The sequence below is a fragment of the Apodemus sylvaticus genome, chromosome 7 (assembly GCF_947179515.1).
Source record: "Apodemus sylvaticus chromosome 7, mApoSyl1.1, whole genome shotgun sequence".
Taxonomy (NCBI): domain Eukaryota; kingdom Metazoa; phylum Chordata; class Mammalia; order Rodentia; family Muridae; genus Apodemus; species Apodemus sylvaticus.
Genome location: NC_067478.1, coordinates 101,974,391 through 101,993,181, shown reverse-complemented (window position 1 = coordinate 101,993,181; position 18,791 = coordinate 101,974,391). Strand labels below are relative to the sequence as shown.

General features: G+C 44.3%; 1 protein-coding gene across 4 annotated transcripts in view; it reads right to left on the bottom strand.

Moving 5' to 3' along the window:
* Aplp2 (amyloid beta precursor like protein 2) overlaps positions 1–6,541 on the bottom strand; it is a 66,248-nt gene extending 59,707 nt beyond the window's left edge. For all 4 annotated transcript variants that reach the window (XM_052188763.1, XM_052188764.1, XM_052188765.1 and 1 more), the window contains exon 1: positions 6,333–6,541. In XM_052188763.1, the coding sequence (XP_052044723.1) occupies positions 6,333–6,437 (105 nt within the window). In that variant the 5' untranslated portion in view covers positions 6,438–6,541. The remainder of the gene's footprint in view (positions 1–6,332) is intronic.
* Positions 6,542–18,791: the final 12,250 nt, after the last annotated feature.

Sequence of the window (18,791 nt, the reverse complement as noted above, 5' to 3'; positions counted from 1 at the left end):
GGTGGCTCACAACCATCTGTAATGGGGTCTAATGCCTTCTTCTATCATGCAGACATACATGCAGAACACAGATGCATAAGTACGTAAATCTTTAAAAAATACAAAGATAAAACAAGCTTACTTTTAAAAAAGAGCTTATACTAAAAGGTCTTTATAATCAGTGGAAAATGTAAAATGGTAAAATAACAATGACTTCAAAGAGTTAAGTTTGGTATGTACCAGTCCATAACATAAATTACAGAAACCTACAGCCAATAACAACAGGGAAACTCCCTGACAGAGAGGGAAAAGGAGCAGTGAACTTAGAATAAGACGTTTTCAAGCCCTGGCCAGACTGCATGATCTTCAAACCTTGGCATCTACTGGACTCACTTTTTAGGTGGTAGTAAGAACACCTATTTCACCAGACTAAGCTGGTGTGGGAGCAGCACTCATCTGCTGGTTTCCTCAGTTACCTAAGACACTTTGGGAAATAGCATCCCTGATGCAGCCAATGACACCCTTAATCACATGCAGTGTACCTGGACCACAGGAAACAACAGAAGACACAGCTTCCACTGCTGCAACACTTGGCATTCAGTACTGTACCAATAAGGTTAGTACTAGCTGGACAAGTAATAAATGCATACTCAGCTCTCCAATCTTCCTATTTTAAAATCAGATTACAGGAGCTGGAGGGAGGATTTGTGGTTAAGAGCATTGGTCACTCTTCAAGAAAACCCAGGTTCAATACCTAGCACATACAAGCTGACTCACAGTCACCTAGCTCCCAGGGATCTGGCACCCTAATGTGGCAACTTTGGGTACAGAAGCACATGTGGTACAGACATACATTCAGGCTCTACCATATGCATATGGTAATAGTAATAATAGAAACGACAGGTTACAGTTGTGTTTAAGACAACCTCATTTTAAAAACAACTTCAGCTAGAGATGCAGTTGTAGAGATGTCAGGAGTAGAATGCTTGTCTAGCATGTTTTTACATAGTCATAAGATTCACTTCTCAGCTGGCTGCAGTAGCATGCCTTCAGACAGAACTCTTGAGTTTAAGGCCAGTCTGGTCTACATAACAAGGCTCCAGGCTAGCCAAAGCTACATGGTACATAGTAAAAACCTGCCTCAAAAACAAACCAACCAACTTCACTTCTAAAAACAACAGAAAAGTAAATATTTGTTATGCTTGATATACAGGACTGGAATCCCTTCTATCTGAATGCACCTACACGGTCTACTTTTCAATTTAAGCTATAAATCAAGGTACAGTATACTAAACTCAATTAAGTTTCGAAGTAATCTAGTTTGTCTCACTAAAACCAACATGAAAATTGAATTAGAGGCGATGTAGAAGCCTCCTCTCTCAGCTGCTCTCATAGCAACTGCGGTCTGAGCGAAGACCTGCCCTAGGCCCACGGATGGGATTTTCTCTAAGTAGTTCATTTTAAGAGAGTTAAAAGTGCTGATATCAGGGTCCATACACAGTGTGTGCCACTTTTATAAAACTTCTACACAGCCTGTATTTAGAAATCACCAAAATGTTTTCCAGGTATCCTTGAGTGATACAATTTCAAGCTATTTTCATTTATTTTCTGTTGTTTTTTTAAATCTACAATGACTATGCACCATATATACAATTTTTCTTTTGTTGCATTCGAAGGGAAAAACTGCAAGCCGGGTGTGATGGTGGCGTGCTGGTAGTCCCAGTCAGCACTCCACAGCCTCAAGAGGGGTGGGGATTGGGCCCCCCCCACACACACAAGACCATATATCTCAAGTAAGCAAGAAATGTGAAAATTCAGTAATAGTAAATAAAGAATCCTGAAAGTTATGTTTTGCTTTTCAAAAGTAGAAAAAAACACTATTAGCTAAGTTAAAAATCTGATCTTTGTATTTGGAAAAATTACATAACCTTTCACATACTAATGCCAATAGTTCTAACAGACTAATACACAGACAGAACACAGAATAATGTGTCAGTATTGAATCTCCCAGATCATAACTGTCCTGATGTTATTTATGTAAGAGAATGCCTTTGCTCTGGGTCTTCAGGGGCAAAGAGGGTGGTGCGCACAACTGACTTCCAGGCAGATCAGCAACAAATACAATAATGGTAACAGAACAAATGATAAATTCTTTCCCCACTCCAGGGTGCTGGGCACTCTGCCACAGAGCTACAACCAGACAAGTGAAAGCCAATTCTAAATATTCAGAATGTCGACACTGAGTGCAGGTAAATTCCACAGAGTTGTTTGCACAATTTTGCATTTTTGTAGGCTTGAAATCATTTCTAAAACAATTTGAAGACAAAGCTAACAAGGAAAAAATAGCATTCAAAACTGTGCTTTAAGAAAAATAAAAGGCCGCTGGCACCCATCCTCTCCGCCCCCCCCCCCAAAAAAACCCCACACAAATAAAAACTAGGGCTCATGCCAACAACTTGAAGCAAGACTCCTGGGGAAACATGGCAATGTTCTCAGCAACTGTGCTAACAATGCCTGTAGGGCCAGAGGTGAGCAAATTCGTGCAAGAGAAAGATAAAGGCTTGCATAGGTTGTGCTTATTCAGTTGTCTAGCAGCCACATCAGAGCACAAAGAACTGAAAAATAATGGAAAGGCATGTTAGCCAATGCACTAATACAAAAATTGGGATACTTTAATTTTTTTCATACTAAGTTTTCACATCTGGTGTGTGTTACACTTCATAGCACATCTCAATTCAGAAGCTACATTTTCATAGAAAAACACCTGATTGGCATTTTATCTCAAAAAATAGGTTTTTAAAAGCAGATTCTGGGCTGGCTAGTGGCAGCATATGCCTTGCACTAAGGAGGCAGAGGCAGGTGGATCTCTGAGTTCAAGGCCAACCTGGTCTACAGAAAAACCCTGTTTGGAAAAACAAAATAAAATAGATTCAGAAAATTCAGTGACTTCAGAGTTTGTTTCCCAGCAGTGATGTCCCAGTGGATAAAGGCAGTGTTGCCATGCCTGACCAACTGAGTTTGCTCTACAGAGCCTACACAGTAGGAGAGAAGCAACTCCCATACTTCATATGTTGTCCTCTGACCACCACAGTGGCCTCATACACAAAATAAATAAATGAATGTATCTTTAGAATATCTTTAAAAGATTTATTTATTTATTTATTTATTTTATGTTTATGAGTACACTGTAGCTGTACAGATGGTTGTGAGCCATCATGTGGTTGCTGGGAATTGAACTTAGGACCTCTGCTCTCTCCAGCCCCGCTCACTCCGGCCCATAGATTTATTTATTATTATATGTAAGTACACCTAGCTGTCTTTAGACATAGGAGAGCGTCGGATCTCATTATGGATGGTTGTGAGCCACCATGTGGTTACTGGGATTTGAACTCAGGACCTCTGGAAGAGTAGTCAATGCTCTTAACCGCTGAGCTTAATTTAATTAAATTTAAAAAATTAATATTTTTTAAATATTTTAAAAATATATTTTAAAGAGGGGACTGGAGAGACTTAGTATTCGAAAGCAATTCCCACTCTCTCAAACTGGGACCTGAAGCCCATAACCTATATCAAGCAGTTCACAATCCCTTGTAGCTCTCCAGCTCCAGAGAATCCAAAACCTCTTTTGGCCTCCAAGGGCACACATATGCCATGCTCTTAACACAGATACACACATGCATAAATAATACATCTTTTAAAATGTTTTCTTTTTAAGATTTATTTATTTAGTATATGTAAGTACACTGTAGCTGTTTTCAGACACCCCAGAAGAGGGTGTCAGATCTTGTTAGGGATGGATGTGAGCCACCATGTGGTTGCTGGGATTTGAACTCAGGACCTTCGGAAAAAGCAGCTGGTGCTCTTAACCACTGAGCCATCTCACCAGCCCCCCTTTAAAAATGTTTTAAAGTCTTTTCCCCTAACTTTCAAATATCAACGTCAATGAAGAATTCCTTCCTCAACCATTTAAGTCCTATTATGACTGCTTAGTTTCGATGGGAATGACATAAATTCTTCTACAGAAGAGGACCAGACTGAAAAACAGTTTAGTTCCTCTGTTGCCAGCACCTTGTAATAGAAGCATTACCCTGATACAACGCCACCTTTCACAAGGATCTCAGAAAGCAGTTTCCACCTCAGTTGTCATTCTTGTGTTTCCTGGACAATGCCCACCGAAGGATCACTTTCAGATGTAGCAAAGAAAATTCAAGTTCTGGCTTTCAGAAGCTTAAACATCCATGGTGAAGGGGGCAGTTTGGGCACACACTTGGGACTTGCACACACGAGAACGTGCCCTGGGATTTATGAAAGGAAGTGCCCAAAGCAGAGAGGTGTTTAAAAAAAAAAAAAAAAAAACAGGTGCAAAAGATTAATTTAGTCAACACCAAGCAACACTAAAGATCCGCCAATCAATAATTCTGTGCCAAGCAACTTGATCAGGGATTTGGCCGGGATCCCCTTGGCTAATCTCAATAAGAGCCTTCTCAAAGACATCATGATTTAAACCATTCTCATCTGAATTAAGGCTTTAGCAATCCTTTGCTTGGCAGCAAATAAACAAAGAGTACACATGTGAAAAAAATTCTGCCAGTCAGCAAAAGGAAAGACCACTTGAGGCAATGTCAGCGTGAGCAAAAATATTGTTCCTATCCTAGAAAATGAAAAGTCCACAAAACTCCATTTTAAAAGCATTCTGCACATTTTTTTTATTTTGTTTAGCAAAACTTTTCAATTCAACAGTGTGTCAAACAGTCAAAATTAATTCATAACAACTAATTCTGATATTGGTATTTCCCCCCTGGAGACATTAAATATTTAAATGGATTCTTTAAAAAATGATGAATCCTTTGTTGTGAATTCTCTAGAATCTAAAGTTTCTCACAGCACTGGGAAGTGAGGTGGAATGGAACCATGGTTTTTGACATGGACCCGTTAAGTCCCACCTGAAAAATAAAACTCGGTTCCCCCCCCCCCTTCTCTTTTTATCCTGTTCAATGTAGCAGTTTCCCAGTGGCATCTTATCAGGGATCATAGATACAGCCCTACTGACTGTGTGGAAGCTGAAAGAATATAAAACTTCGTGTGTATAAACGTTAACTATTTCTACTTAAGACTTATCTTTTTTTCCCACCTCAGTCAAAAAAGTTTCAAGCAAGATGAATACAAAGATTGTTTTGAGCAATTCCATCCGGAGGGTTTTTTTCTCATTAGATCTTTTTACCAGAAAAAATATTCACACATTCTGTAGAAATTAATTTATTCTGAGCCGGGTTTTTAATCAGAACGTTCTCAGGTCATGCCTATTTAATCATATGCAATCTCGGACACTAGCGCAACATACAACAACCCTCGGCATTTTTGCTTTGTATTTTTTTTTAATACAACGAGCAGGCACAAGAAGAAATAATACACCAGAAACACACATTCCAGTCCTACAGTTCAAGCACTATTTCGAGAAAGTAAAAATAAAGTCCCACGTCTCCCTGGGCGACAGAGGGTTCTTGCGGGGAGGCTAGGTGCACAGAGTAAGCCGCAGTACCGGTTCCACACCCGACATCCTGCCTCTTCCAGCGGCCTGAACTCCCGCCAACCACCTGGGACACTAGACGACTTCACCAGGTTAACGGGGGTGACCTCCGGTGCAGAGCAATCACTGTGATCCTGACCCAAGTAAAGTAACCCCTAAAAGGTTTCCAAATGGATGGCTTCCCTGAAGGCTCAACGTTACCCCCGGGAGCAGGAAAGCCGCGCTCCCTAGTTTGCCAGACTTGTGCAAATGGCTGGGAGGCAGGGGAGGGCGCAGAGCGCCCCGCTGCCCTGGCGGCGCCTCCTCCCCCGGCTCCCTCGGCATCTCGGCCACTCGCCAGGGCTTGAGTCGCATCCCCGCTGCCAAGTCCACCTGGTCAACGACGGCTGCGCGCCGACAGTCAGGTGCGAGCCCGAAGCCCAGGGCCCCCGACCGCTGCGGGCAGCAGGGACCACAGTGCGGGCCGCCCCATTTAGAGCGCCGCGGGGCCGTAGGGCGCACGGCCGAGGCGCGCACGGCCCCGGGGGAGGGAGGGCGCGCGGTGCGGTGTCCCCGAGGATGCGGCGGCGCCGGCGGCGGGTAGGGGGCTGGGACGGCCCCGCAGCCCCGACGCCTTTCATTTGGCCTCTGCGGCGACGGAGGCAGCCAGACCACGGCGCTAAGCTCTGCGCAAAGCTGAGGCGCGCAGGCGGGGTAGGGGGGAAGGCAACCCGCCGCTGCGCCGAACCTCGCGCCGCGCCCCCGGCCACGGTCCCCACGCCCGCCCACAGGCCGCGCTCCCGGGCGACTGGAGGAGACGCCGCTCCGGCGCTCGCCTGGTCCTCACCTCGATGTAGCCAGCCAGAGCCGCAGCGGGCGCCGTGAGCCCGAGCAACAGCAGGACAAGAAGCTTGCCAGTGGCAGCAGCGGCCGCGGTCCCGGTGGCCGCCATCCCTCTCCGGGTCGCTGTGGCGCTGGTCTCTCTCCTTCTCAGGCACTGCCAGACCAGAGCGCTTTCCCACCGCGACCTAGAAGCGTCTGAAGCCCGTTCGCCGCCGCCCCGGGGGTTTTACACCGACCGGAACTGACTTCACAAAACCACGCCCTTCTTCGACAGGATCCAATACGAGCCGGCATAACCGGCCTAAGATGCCGCCCCTGTTTAGCCCAGGTCCAATCAGAGCATGGATGCACAGGCTTCCCTCCCCGCCCAGCGCGTGCCCCCTCATGGCCCCGCCCCTAGCCACAGCCAGCCCCGCCCCCGCTCCAGACCTGAGGCCGGGGGCGCAGGAGCTTTCGCGGGTAGACTGTGGGCTGCCGTTCCGCGGGCGGGAGGCTCCTGTTTGGCTATCTATTGGGGTGGCTCTACATTATCCACCTTCAGTCTCGGGATTCGGGCACGCCCCACTTCCCCAACCCTGCGGGATATTTTTCATATTCCTTTGGGTACCTCCCTCTTTGGAGCTTCTGGAAAATGTTTTAATTAAAAACAGGATGAATTGTTGGGAGTTCCGGACGGTTTGCAGAGGACTGTCCTCGTCGCCCGGGAGGATGATCACCGGCATTCTGCTCTTCCCCAGCGCTGTACGGGGCGCGCTCTTCCCCCAGACTGCTGCGCCCTTGTTTCGCCCCTGAACCCCGCAGTGTCTGCACACGGTTGACCTCTGCTCCTTAGGTCCTTTTCCCAGCCCCTCCTCCTCGGCACAACCCCTGCAGCACAGAGAGGCCTTCTCCCGAGGCCAGTGGCGCCAGGCCACTGAAACACAAGGCCCCCCCTTCTCATGTGTTTCAGGACAGGATTCTGGCAACATTTTTCTTCCGTTTAAAATCTCTAAAGCGAAAGACACGCTTTCTCTCTCTTTTCATGCTCCCCAGCATCTTGGTTCCTGGGAAAGGGGCCTGCTGCCCCAGTTCACAACTGGCACCCTTGTCCTCTCCATCACAAGGGTTCTGCTGGCTTTTGTTTCCTTTCCGTAGCGGGTGATTTATGTACCACCCTCTGCAGAGACCTGGACTCATTTCTTTAGCTTCAACCAAACCGAGAAGCAAGTTCCTCTCCGCAGGAAACATCTTGGTGGAGAGGGAGAGACAGTGTCTATAGTGGGCAGAGTGGGACAGTAAGAACCCTGTATTTTACAGATGCATTCTGCAACTACACGCCAACGTGAGCAGTCCTGCTGTGGTCAAACTGGCTCTGCCTCATTCTCAATGGATGCCAGGCACCTTTCCATTGCATAGCCCTTCCTGCTCCTGCTCCGGCTCCATTCCCACAATCCTCCATTATCCACCTACAGGAAACACCTGACGCAGGAGTCATTTCACCCACCTCAGAACGCTGAGAGGGCTGTATCCAACCGTGGCACTTTCCCCCTGGCTTGGTTTCCATGTCTCTCACATCAATGACAAGACATGCATTATGCCCAGTGCGTCTCCAAATGGGCATCTCAGCTGATAAATGTTAGTATTCAATCCAGAGGTTCTAGAACTAGCATGAGTTTAGTGCTGAATTTACCTTCACTCTCATTTATACACTGAACTAATGTGGCACTTGTCAGTGGAACCTTTGAAAGGTAATTAGGTATAGTTGAGGTCATGGATGCGGGGCACTTCATGACAGGATTAGTGGCCCTTAGAACAGATGAAGGCAATGAAGATCTTGCTTGCCCTTGTTGGATCCTTCCCTCTGTTCTCTGTCTCCCTGACCTCATGAAAAAATAGTAAAGGTATCTAATGTGTGTGTGTGGGGGGGGGGGGGGAGACGAATTTAGGAAATGATGTAAGGCATCTTCAGCCTTAAGCAAGTTGGTGCTGGAAAAAGTTTATGTGCATTTTCAGGACATTAAAGAGTGTTCATGAAAAGTGATTAACACAGTGACCATGTTCTGGACTCTAAAATGCTACTCTGTTTTTATTACGTGCCGCGGTTGGAGTGTACCTACCTACTCTTGCTGCTCTCATACAGTAAGTTTTCATCCCAAATGTGTTCATGCCAGTGGTCAAGGTACACGAGTGCCATCTCTAAATCCTTTATTATCTTTTGTGCACAAAAAGCGAAAGGCCCTAAGATAATCTTTTTGTTCTATTTTCATAAGAATCAGACTTTCTCTTCTTCTTTCTCCATGTGTATTTAAGGCATATACATTTCTTTGTTCTAAAAAGGTCCAAAGTTCATGGCTCAATTTCTAACTTGTGCAGGAGTCTTCGTTCATCTCTATACATCCTATACATATGGGCAATGCAGACTATCTATGATTATTGCTCCCAATGAAGATGCTTTTCAGAATCAACTATGAATTTTATTACAAAGGACCACAACTCCAGAAATTACGACTCTCTAAGCCTAAGGAACTCTAAGGGAATCAGACTACACATATATTCATGAAGCTAGGAAATTCTAATTACTAGTGTTTTATCTTGTTTTATTTTATTTAAGTCTGGGAACTGAGCACAGGGCTTCCGGCACACTAGACACACTGTATCTTTTGAGCATACTCTATCTTCAGCTACATCCTCAAACCCCCTTAAGATCAGTGTGCGTTCCCTCCAACAAAAGTGGATTTGCTTTTGTTTTTGTTTTGGTTTTGGTTTTTGGTTTTTGGTTTTTCAAGACAGGGCTTCTCTTATAGCCCTGGCTGTCCTGGAACTCACTCTGTAGACCAGGCCTTGAACTCAGAAATCCACCTGCCTCTGCCTCCCAAGTACTGGGATTAAAGGCATGCGCCACCACTGCCCCGCTTGTGGGTTTGTTCTTAACCCCCTTCCCATGATCCAACTGCATAAAATTTCTGGTTAGTGATTCCAGGTTTTAAATAACTTGTAAGTGTTCAGTCTCTACACTTTATCATCCACTAAGAATTTAAGTGAAGATCACGTCCTCTGTTCAGCTGTTAATGCAGGATCCATATTTCCTTTCACATGCTTTCCCTGTTTTTAGTTTTGTTTGGTTTTGGGGCTTTTTTGGTTTTGGTTTTTTGTTTGTTTGTTTGTTTGTTTGTTTTGTGTGTGTGTGTGTGTGTTGGGTTTTTTTTTTTGGCTCGTGAATTTTATTTTTGTTTGTTGATAAATGTAAAAATGGAAAGAATTTAAGAATTAAAAGGGGGAGTGGTTATAAAAAAAAAAAGAGGAAGAAAGAATGCTTCCAAGTAGTGGTTTCTCAATTCTTGGATATGGTGGATGGGAATATCCCAGTAACAACAAGACCCAGCTACATTGTTGTTTTGTTTCTATGCAGTTCTGGCTGGTCTCAGACTTGTGACTCTCCTGCTCTGCTTCCCAAAGGCTGAGGTTTTGCAGGCCCCTTGCTATGAACCTCAAAAAAATTTTTTTTAAATTGGAAACTTATATTTAGCTTTCTAGGTTGAATATTAAACCTGTTAAATTAACAAACATTAAATTATGAAATATAACTTGAGCATGGAGGGGCCATCGCTTTGTGTTTGCAGAAGGGTGGGGCAGGCACCCTTTTACTCTGGAACTGAAGAGCAACCTCAGCAGCATAGAGATACTGCTTCTTCAAACAAGATATAGCTATATTATTATCATATTTTTGTTATAGAGCAACTAACAACGAAAAGAGGAGAATGATAGTGACTTTAACATTTTACAGTTAGATAAAATGTACTTTCTGATCATTCTTACCTGCCCTGGTTGTCTCAGCACAGGTCATGCTCGTGGATGGTGGATGCTTCCGACGGAACCATCCTGTTCAATAGCTCGTGGCGCCGTTGGAGGACAGAATTGGATGGGATTGGGTTACAGTCCTCGGCCACTGCTGGTGGCCTTCACACATCTGCTTCTTTCTATATACTGCCTTCTTCCTGATTATCTTTGGCAGCCTCAGTATTTAAGATTTGGTTGGTGCATTGTTTCCTTTTGGATAATTTAATAATTGTCTTGTTCCTTGCTGGATTTAGAACCCCTTAGTCCACACAGAGAGCTGATGCACACCCCTGCTACGCTATTTGTAGACAGAATATAACCATTTGTTCATAGCACAAGCCTCTGAAGGGAGCTATCTCTACAGTCTCTACAGTCTAGGATAGAGATTACTACTAACCAGTATTCCAAAACTATTTGCTAGGCCAGAGGCGTAGCTCAGTGGTACAGCATGTGCTTAGCATGGATGAAGCCCGGGGTTCCATGACAGTCACTCTTCCAAGATTGTTGAATGGATGTGTAACTAATCGAGCAGTTCAGGCTGATCTCAGACTTGTGACTCTCCTGCTCTGCTTCCCAAAGGATGAGGTTTTGCAGGCCCCTTGCTACGAACCTCAAAAAAAATTTTTTTTTGTTTTTTGTTTTTTTTTTGGTTTTTTTTGGATTTGTTTTTTTTTGAGACAGGGTTTCTCTGTGTAGCCCTGGCTGGCCTCAAACTTAGAAATCTGCCTGCCTCTGCCTCCCAGAGTGCTGGGATTACAGGCGTGTGCCACCACTGCCCGGCTTAAAAAAAAAATTTTTTTAAAAATTGGAAACTTATATTTGCTGATTATTTTTTTTAGCTTTTCTAGGTTGAACATTAAATTATCAAACATAAGTTAGGGACATATAAGTATTGTCCCGGCAGAAAGTCCTAACGGGCATTAGAGAAAAACCGAAGTTTCTCTAGATGAGAATGTGAAGGAGGAAGTTAGTCACACATGTGTTGAGGATCTCAGCCAGAAATTATGAAAGCGATGGTGCGTGAAATTTCCTGGGCATGCACAGCAAGCGTGGACACAGGAGGCACATAAATGATGTCCGGGAAGAATACGAAAGCGTGGAAGAAGCAATGCAAGCAAAGTGTGGCCCTGGGAAGCCACCAAGTGTGTAAAGGGACAAGTCAGCAGGTCACTATACTGGAGAAGAGAGTTTGTCATATCGCTAAGACTGGAGGGTTGATGGGTTTACCCAAGACAGTAAGAGCTGAGGGTTTTTTGGTTTGTTTTTTTTTAATTTGTTTTACTTATGTATTTTATAAACATGGGTGCTTTGTCGCCTGCATAGCAGAAGAGGGCATTATAGACAGTTGCGAGTTGCCATGTGGGTGCTGGGAATTGAACTCTGAATCTCTGGAAGAACAGCCAAAGCTCTAAACCTCTGAGCCATCTCCCCAGCCTCCAGAGTTGTTGTTGTTGTTGTTTTGTTTTGTTTTGTTTTTTAAATCAGAATGAATGTGACAGCAACAAATGCAATCAAGTAGAGGCTACCGGAGTTGAGACAGGCATCTGCTGTAATTCCGGGGAAGGGAATGGGCAAAGAGCTGACAGAGATGCACTGGGACTGGATGGCGACAGGTACAAAGGCAAAATCTCTTGTCGCTGCCTGAGAACTCATGTATACAATGAAGATAAAAATGAGGGATAACAAGACTTCAGATATTTAAACATGGGGCTGGAGAGATGGCTCAGAAGTTAAGAGCACTGACTGTTCTTCCAGAGGTTCTGAGTTCAATTCCCAGCAACCGCATGGTGACTCACAACCATCTGTAATGGGATCCAATGCCCTCTTCTGATGTTTCTGAAGACAGCTGCAGTGTACTCATCATATATATAAAATAAATAAAATCTTTTTTTAAAAAAAGGAAATATTTAAACATAGAAGCTAGGACAATGTGCCACCGCCACCACTCCCACCACTGACAGAAATGGAGAAGGTGTGATTATGGGATGGGAGAAGGTGAAGTGAAATCCCAGGGATGGTACCTGGGCTGCCTAAGCTAGAGGCCGAGGCTCAGAGGGCAGTTGGAATCAGAGTTAGCACTGGGAGTGTTACCCACACAACATTTATCACTTAAGTCGGTAAGAGAGCTAATGGGCACAGCAACGAGAAGACCAGAAAGAAACCAGGAAGATGTCATTTTTCTATCCAATCAATATCAAGCAGAGTAGTGGAGAATGGACAACTGGGCAAAGTCAAGTCGTGTGAAGACTAGGAGTCTTCACTAGGAGTCCACTGGCCTTGTCCAGTGTGAAGGCTAGGAGACCACTGGCCTTGGAGGCTTGATCATTAGTCGGCTCCTTGTAAGGATAAAAGCTACTTGTAGGAAATGAAAGTATGAGTGGCTGTTCAGTAGGGAGAACCAACAAGTACAGTAGTCATCTCTTAGAGATGCCCCCTACCACCCCCAGCTCCCTGCCTGGTTTTTGATTTGTCAGAAGATACTTGGATAAATCTCTCAGTGGGCACATGAAAATGTATCAATGGCTTGCCTTTCTTTCCTCTTGCGTTTTAATATAGCTTTGTGATATTCTGCAAAATCACACTTCTAATAATAAACAGAGAAACCACTATAAAGATGACTCATAGCCCTGCGCTCTGACAGGATCACAGCCAATGAGGTTTCTCCCAGGAGTGATCACTGCTAATTAAAAGCGTGACTCGTGACTCGAGAGGCGCTAGAAAGTTATCTAGCTCACCTATCTTTCTCTCAGGCTGAGCTGGCCTCTGTGTTCTGTCTGCCCCTGAGGCTGAGGCTGAGGCTGAGGCTGAGGCTGAGGCTGAGGCTGAGGCTGAGGTGGGCTTACTCCTCCAGGAGACAATGGAAGCTGCTTAGAGCAAAACAGGTTTGGCCTCACTTGAGTCACAGCTTTACCACATGAATGGATAATTAAGATGTGAAGATTTTAGTTTACAAAGCCTTTCTTCTAATTCCTGCTGGTCTCAACTAAAACAAGGATTTGTCAAATAAGACAAATATCAAATACTTTCTACCAGGGCAGAGTCCCAAATTTGAGGCCCAAGAGTAAACACGAGAACACTGTTTGTTTTCAGAGACAACATGGTCAGAACAGGTTAGAATCAGTCAGAGTACAATCTAGGTATGCCTAACATCAAATGCTTGGAAATAACACTTAAGACGCATTATGAGCATACTGCTGTGTTCCACCACGAAGCTGTCTTGCAGGTTTAAAGCAAACAGGTTTGGGTTGGTTTGGTTTTCAAGGCATCTTGGTGAACTCTGCTCCAGCTCTAACTAAGCAGTTAGAAAAGCAAACAAACAAAAGAACTGAGGCAGCCTCGATGCTTAGGGTTGGCTAACCTCTGCAGAAAAACTGCCTCTGGCTCTAAGTGATTTGGACGGGAGTGGTCCTCGTGGGTTGGCCGGTTTGGCTAGCTTCCTTTATCTGCTGTTGTTCCCAAATCTCCTTTGAAAGGAGCTATGTCATGCCTACTCTAATTGGTTTGTTCGACCTCTGGGCTTTGCTTATTTTTCTCAGATGCCCATAATAAGGTCCTATGTGTTAGGTGTCTGTCTAAACTCTCACCCACAGTCACCTGGCTAGAGTCAGGTATGCCCCGCCCCACAGTTACCTGGCAACATCCAGGTAGGCCTGGCCCACTATAAAAGGGGATGTTTGGCCCCTCCTCTCTCTCTTGCCTCTCTTACTCTCTTAGCCTCTCTCTTGCCCTCTTGGGCTCTTCCCTTCACCCCTCCCCTCCTCCCTCTCTCCAAGTGGTTATGGTCCCCTCTACTCTTCTCTACTTTCTCCTCTCTGCCTTTTTCTACCTCTACTACTCCCTTAACTCCCCTCCCCATGTCCTGAATAAACTCTATTCTATACAATACCTGGTCCCTCCGGGGGAAGGGGGAAGGGGGAATGGATGCCTTGGCATGGGCCCACTGAGGCACCTCCTTCCCCTACACACTCATAGAACATATTCTTATGCCTATTTCTCTTTTTATAATCACAGCATATGTGTGTACATGCCTTTTTTTTTCCTCTTTAGAATGATTCTTCAGCCTCCAGTGCAGAACTGTAAACTGCTGATGAAAATCTCCATGCTATCAGTGGGAGGGGAGGCCCTTGATCCTCTGGAGGCTCGATACCCCCAGCCCCCAGCATAGGGAATGCTAAGGCAGTGAGGTGGGAGTGGGTGGCTGGAGGGCACCCTCATATAAACGGGGGAGGATGGTAAAGAGTGGTTGCTGAAGGGAAACTGGGAAGGGGGATAACATATGAAATGTAAATAAATAAAATAACCAATTTTTTTTAAAAAGGGGAAAAAAACCAAGAAAATCTTGATGCTAAGAGCTGCTTCCACTGTAAATTTTTATTGTTAGTGATCTCTATATGTTTCTTGCTTTTCAGAAACACTACTGTGAAGTCATGGCATTTGAGATGCCCAGATAAAGAATTTGAAAACATTTAGGTCATCATTCTATTCTGTGCAGAAGTCCTTTCTACAGTATCCATAATGAAGCTTGGCTCAGAATTGAACACCAATAATCTTGTGGGGAGGAAGACTGAGAGATGAGAATCACTTGATCCCAGAAGTTCCAGGCTATTCTGGGCAATGTCTCAAGACCCCACTCAAAGCAGAAACAAGGAAGCTACAACTTATGAAAGAATGGGAAAGCTCACAGCTCTATTGACTAAAACTTACATGGTTGTTTTGTTTTGCTTTGTTAAGGAGTTTTGTTGCTTTGTTTTGGTTTTGGTTTTTATTTGGTTGTTTGTTTGGTTTGGGTTTGGGTTTGTTTGTTGTTTGTTTGTTTTTGAGAAAGGGTCTCATTTATCCTCCCATGGCTAGAACTGACTGTGTAGCTGAGAATGTATTATCCTCCAGCCTCCAAGTTATCTCAGTGATGGAATTACAGGTATGTGCTACCACGCCTGGTTTATTTGGTACTGGGGATTGAACCTTGGGCTTTGTGTGTGTGTTAGGAAACTATTCTATCAACAAAGCGACATGCCCAGCCTCCACATTTTTGTCAATTGAACAGATTTTCCTCATACATCTGAAGGCACCACCACTTTCCACTTGGCCTCCTCCTTTGATGTAAATATGACCCCTTCTTTAACTATTTTGACCACCATTATGTTTCCAGATGTGCTGGCTATCCTTACATTGCTACATACTTCCTAATCTGCTAATCATGCCTTACAAATGAGGAACTTAAAATGGAACAAAGCCACCTGTACAGATATTGACATGAGACATGAAGCAGCATGACATGAATGAAGAAGAGGAGGGGGAGGAAGAGGAGGAGGAAGAAGAAGAGGAAGAATCCTTAGGGACAAAAATTTCATCATTTATTTTGACAGCTATAGAAAACCATTAATGACTGCCAGATGTGTGCTTTAGAAAGATGACTCTGGGCCAAAGAACAGATTAGGGAGATTGTACAGGAGATTCCAATAACAGAGGGACCACGTAATAAAAATCAGGATGGAGATGGTAATCCTGTGAATGACAGGAGCTAGAAAAGGCCCCTCGTGAAGAAATTGCAAGGGCTATGGGGTTTAGTTGAGCTGAGAGTTGTGTGGATCGCATAGGGGGGCAGCCGGTGAGCTTTAGAGGCAGGTCAGTTCAGAATCTTTGTCCCTGCTCTGTCACTCCTGACCATATGCATCTTCAATGAAAATTGGCACTGCCTCCACCAACACATAACAGACAGACTTTCTTTGTATAAAAGCCCTGGCTGTCCTGGAACCTACTTTGTAGACCAGGCTGGCTTTGAACTCACAGAGATCTGCCTTCCTCTGCCTCCTGAGTGCTGGGATCAAAGGTGTGTGCCACCACCGATGATCTGACATTTTTTTTTTTTTATAAAATAGAATGCTATCACCTTTTAGACGAGGGTTTCATAAACATTAACCCTGATGATATTGTGTGTAACTATCCTCCTAACCAAGCAACTGCCATCTTGGCGAGTTCAGCTACATCGGCTTCCAAAGGATTATCCCAGCTAGGCTTCTCTGTTTCCATCCCATCATCCCATCATCCCATCGTGGATGAGTGGGAAGGGTCCTAAGATCCTCACTTAAGTTTTAAGCATCTCCCTACTACCTGTTTCTGAGACTTTGCCTTAACTGTACTTGGCCTTGGAGAAAAGTTAAGAGTGCCTGGGAGTGGAGAAGGGAGGTGTTATATGACAAACCTTTTCCTGGGGAGACCCAACACATACCCTAGATAGGGAACCCATGACAGACCAAAGTATGAATATGTCACCAAAATCCAATTTGGTGACCCAATAGGTTTTATCGGGGTTACCTCTAGGAATGTATGTGAGGGGTTACTTACAGGAACAGAAATGACACAAAGCTACATCACTAAGGCGCACCCCAGCATGGGTGACAGCTTACACAGCTGGAAACTTGGAGCACACTGCACAGCCTACAGGCAGCTCCACAGGTACCTCGGATGGTCTAAAACTCTTCCAGGCACTTCTGGTCTCAGTCTTTGTGGCTCACGTAGCTTCCTTCTGTCTAAAGGGGGACCCCTCCCCCAGCTTTTTTTTTCTCCCTCTGGCCAAAGGGGCTTAGTGAATCCGGTCTCTTTCAAGGATATCCTGAAGCTGTTTTAAATTGCTTAAGGAGTTTTCCTGAAGGATACAATGTATCAACCTGGGAGGAAACTGTTACTGCACAGGAGGGAAGGCTCGACCTATGCTGCTACAGCTTTTTCAGGAAAGCATTCCTCCTGCGGGGTCAAAGGTCTCCATTTGTAGCCTACTGGAGAAAGACCTACACACACACACACACACACACCAGTTAGTAACCTCTTTTCTACCCTCTATAAAGAAGCACGATAAACTCCCTAAACCCCACAGTGAACTCTGGCCTCATATCTCAGTTTGTGGTTGAGACTTTGGGAATGGAGGATAGAACTTTTTTACCTCAACCCAAGGAAAGGGATTTTTCAGCTCCATGTGTTTAGCTCAGTACACAGTACTTTAAGTAAGTGCTTGGTGCAGAATGGTAGGGAATCAGATCATTGTTCGGGAGAGTAGAAAGAGTTAGGGGCCAGAGATGGCAACAGGACAATAACAGCTCATCTGAGCGGTGATTTTCAATTTACAAATTTTTGTATACATTCTCTAGTTTCATATTCATATGTACCCTGTGCAGCTCCTAGGAAAATCATCTAAATTGAGGATACATGTTTTAAAATGCATTTGAGAGATTAGTTATTTACTAACTTATTTTGAAGACAGAGCCCAAAGCTGGGCAAGCACTATGCAAATAAATTTCCTCCCTAGTCCTTGGTTTTCCTGAGACACTAGCCCTAGTCACCAGGCTGTCTCTGAGCTTACTATAAAGCCCAAACTGTCCTCAAACTTCTGTTCCTCCTGCTTCTGCCTCTCAGTGCTAGGATTATAGGAGTAAGTCAACTTAATCGGGGAGATATGATAAATTATTTTAAAATATAATGTAAATTGCATACAGCAGTGATTTAAATTATGCATTTAAAGTAAACTAGAAGAAAATAAACCAACATATTAATTTTCCTGGGTAGCAGGATTATAAACAGTTGCTTTAGTCTTCTCGATATATTATATTTTTTATAATGAACATGTATTCCGCTTACAATATGGGAACAATGGGTCCCTCCCCTTTGTTGTTGTGTGACTTATTAACAATCCATGGTTAAGTAGACAGGGTAGTTGCTATACTCTCCACTTAAAATACTAATGCTTCCATCCATGTAATAGCTAGAATACTTGGAAATTTTTTTCGTGCCAGCCATTGTAATTCTTTTGGAATAAATTCCTTAAAATCATAGCTAGCCCTGTCTCATTAGATGTTTCAGTATAAATAACAGAAAGGTCTGTTCACACTGACTTAAACAGGACTACATGCTGAGGTATAGCTCATTGGTTCAATCCTGGCTTCAATCCTCAGTATTAGGGAAAAAGAAAAAGAAATCATAGTTATAGAATAGACTTACTTGTTGAGAAAGTCATACTTGAAGAGGAAGAAGACAGGCTTGATTCCCATCAGCATTTTTGTTTACATCTAAAAAATACACAATTATTATAGGGACTGGAGAGCTGGCTCGGCAGTTAAGAGTACTGGCTGCTCTCCCAGGGGACCCAGGTTCAGTGGCCAGCACCCACATCGTGGCCCAACCAATCTGTAACTCTAGTTCCAGGGGATCTGATGCCATCTTTTGGCCCCCTCAGGCACCAGGCACACACAGGCAAAACATTCATATACATTAAAGAAATAAACAAATAGATAAATATATTTTGTCACATTGTGTGTGTGTGTGTGTGTGTGTGCCTCAGAGCACATATTCATTTATGGTGAACAAGTGAAGATGTGAAGGTCAGCAAACAACGCCAGGAATGGTCTCTCCTTCCATCATGTGAGTCCCCAGAGTCGAACTCAAACAGCCAGGCTTAGCAGTAAACACCTTTACCCACTGCGCCACCTCACCAGTCCATCTGCGTCTTTATTATGATCCCCATGTCCTCCGGATGTGACGCCTCTTGGTATGACCGTGCCTGGTTTAGCAGGCTGTGAGCACCTTCAGGCCCTGTTCTGTCTCCTCACAGGAGATTATACCTGAGAGACAGCTTCTTCATAGCCTTCTAACCAAG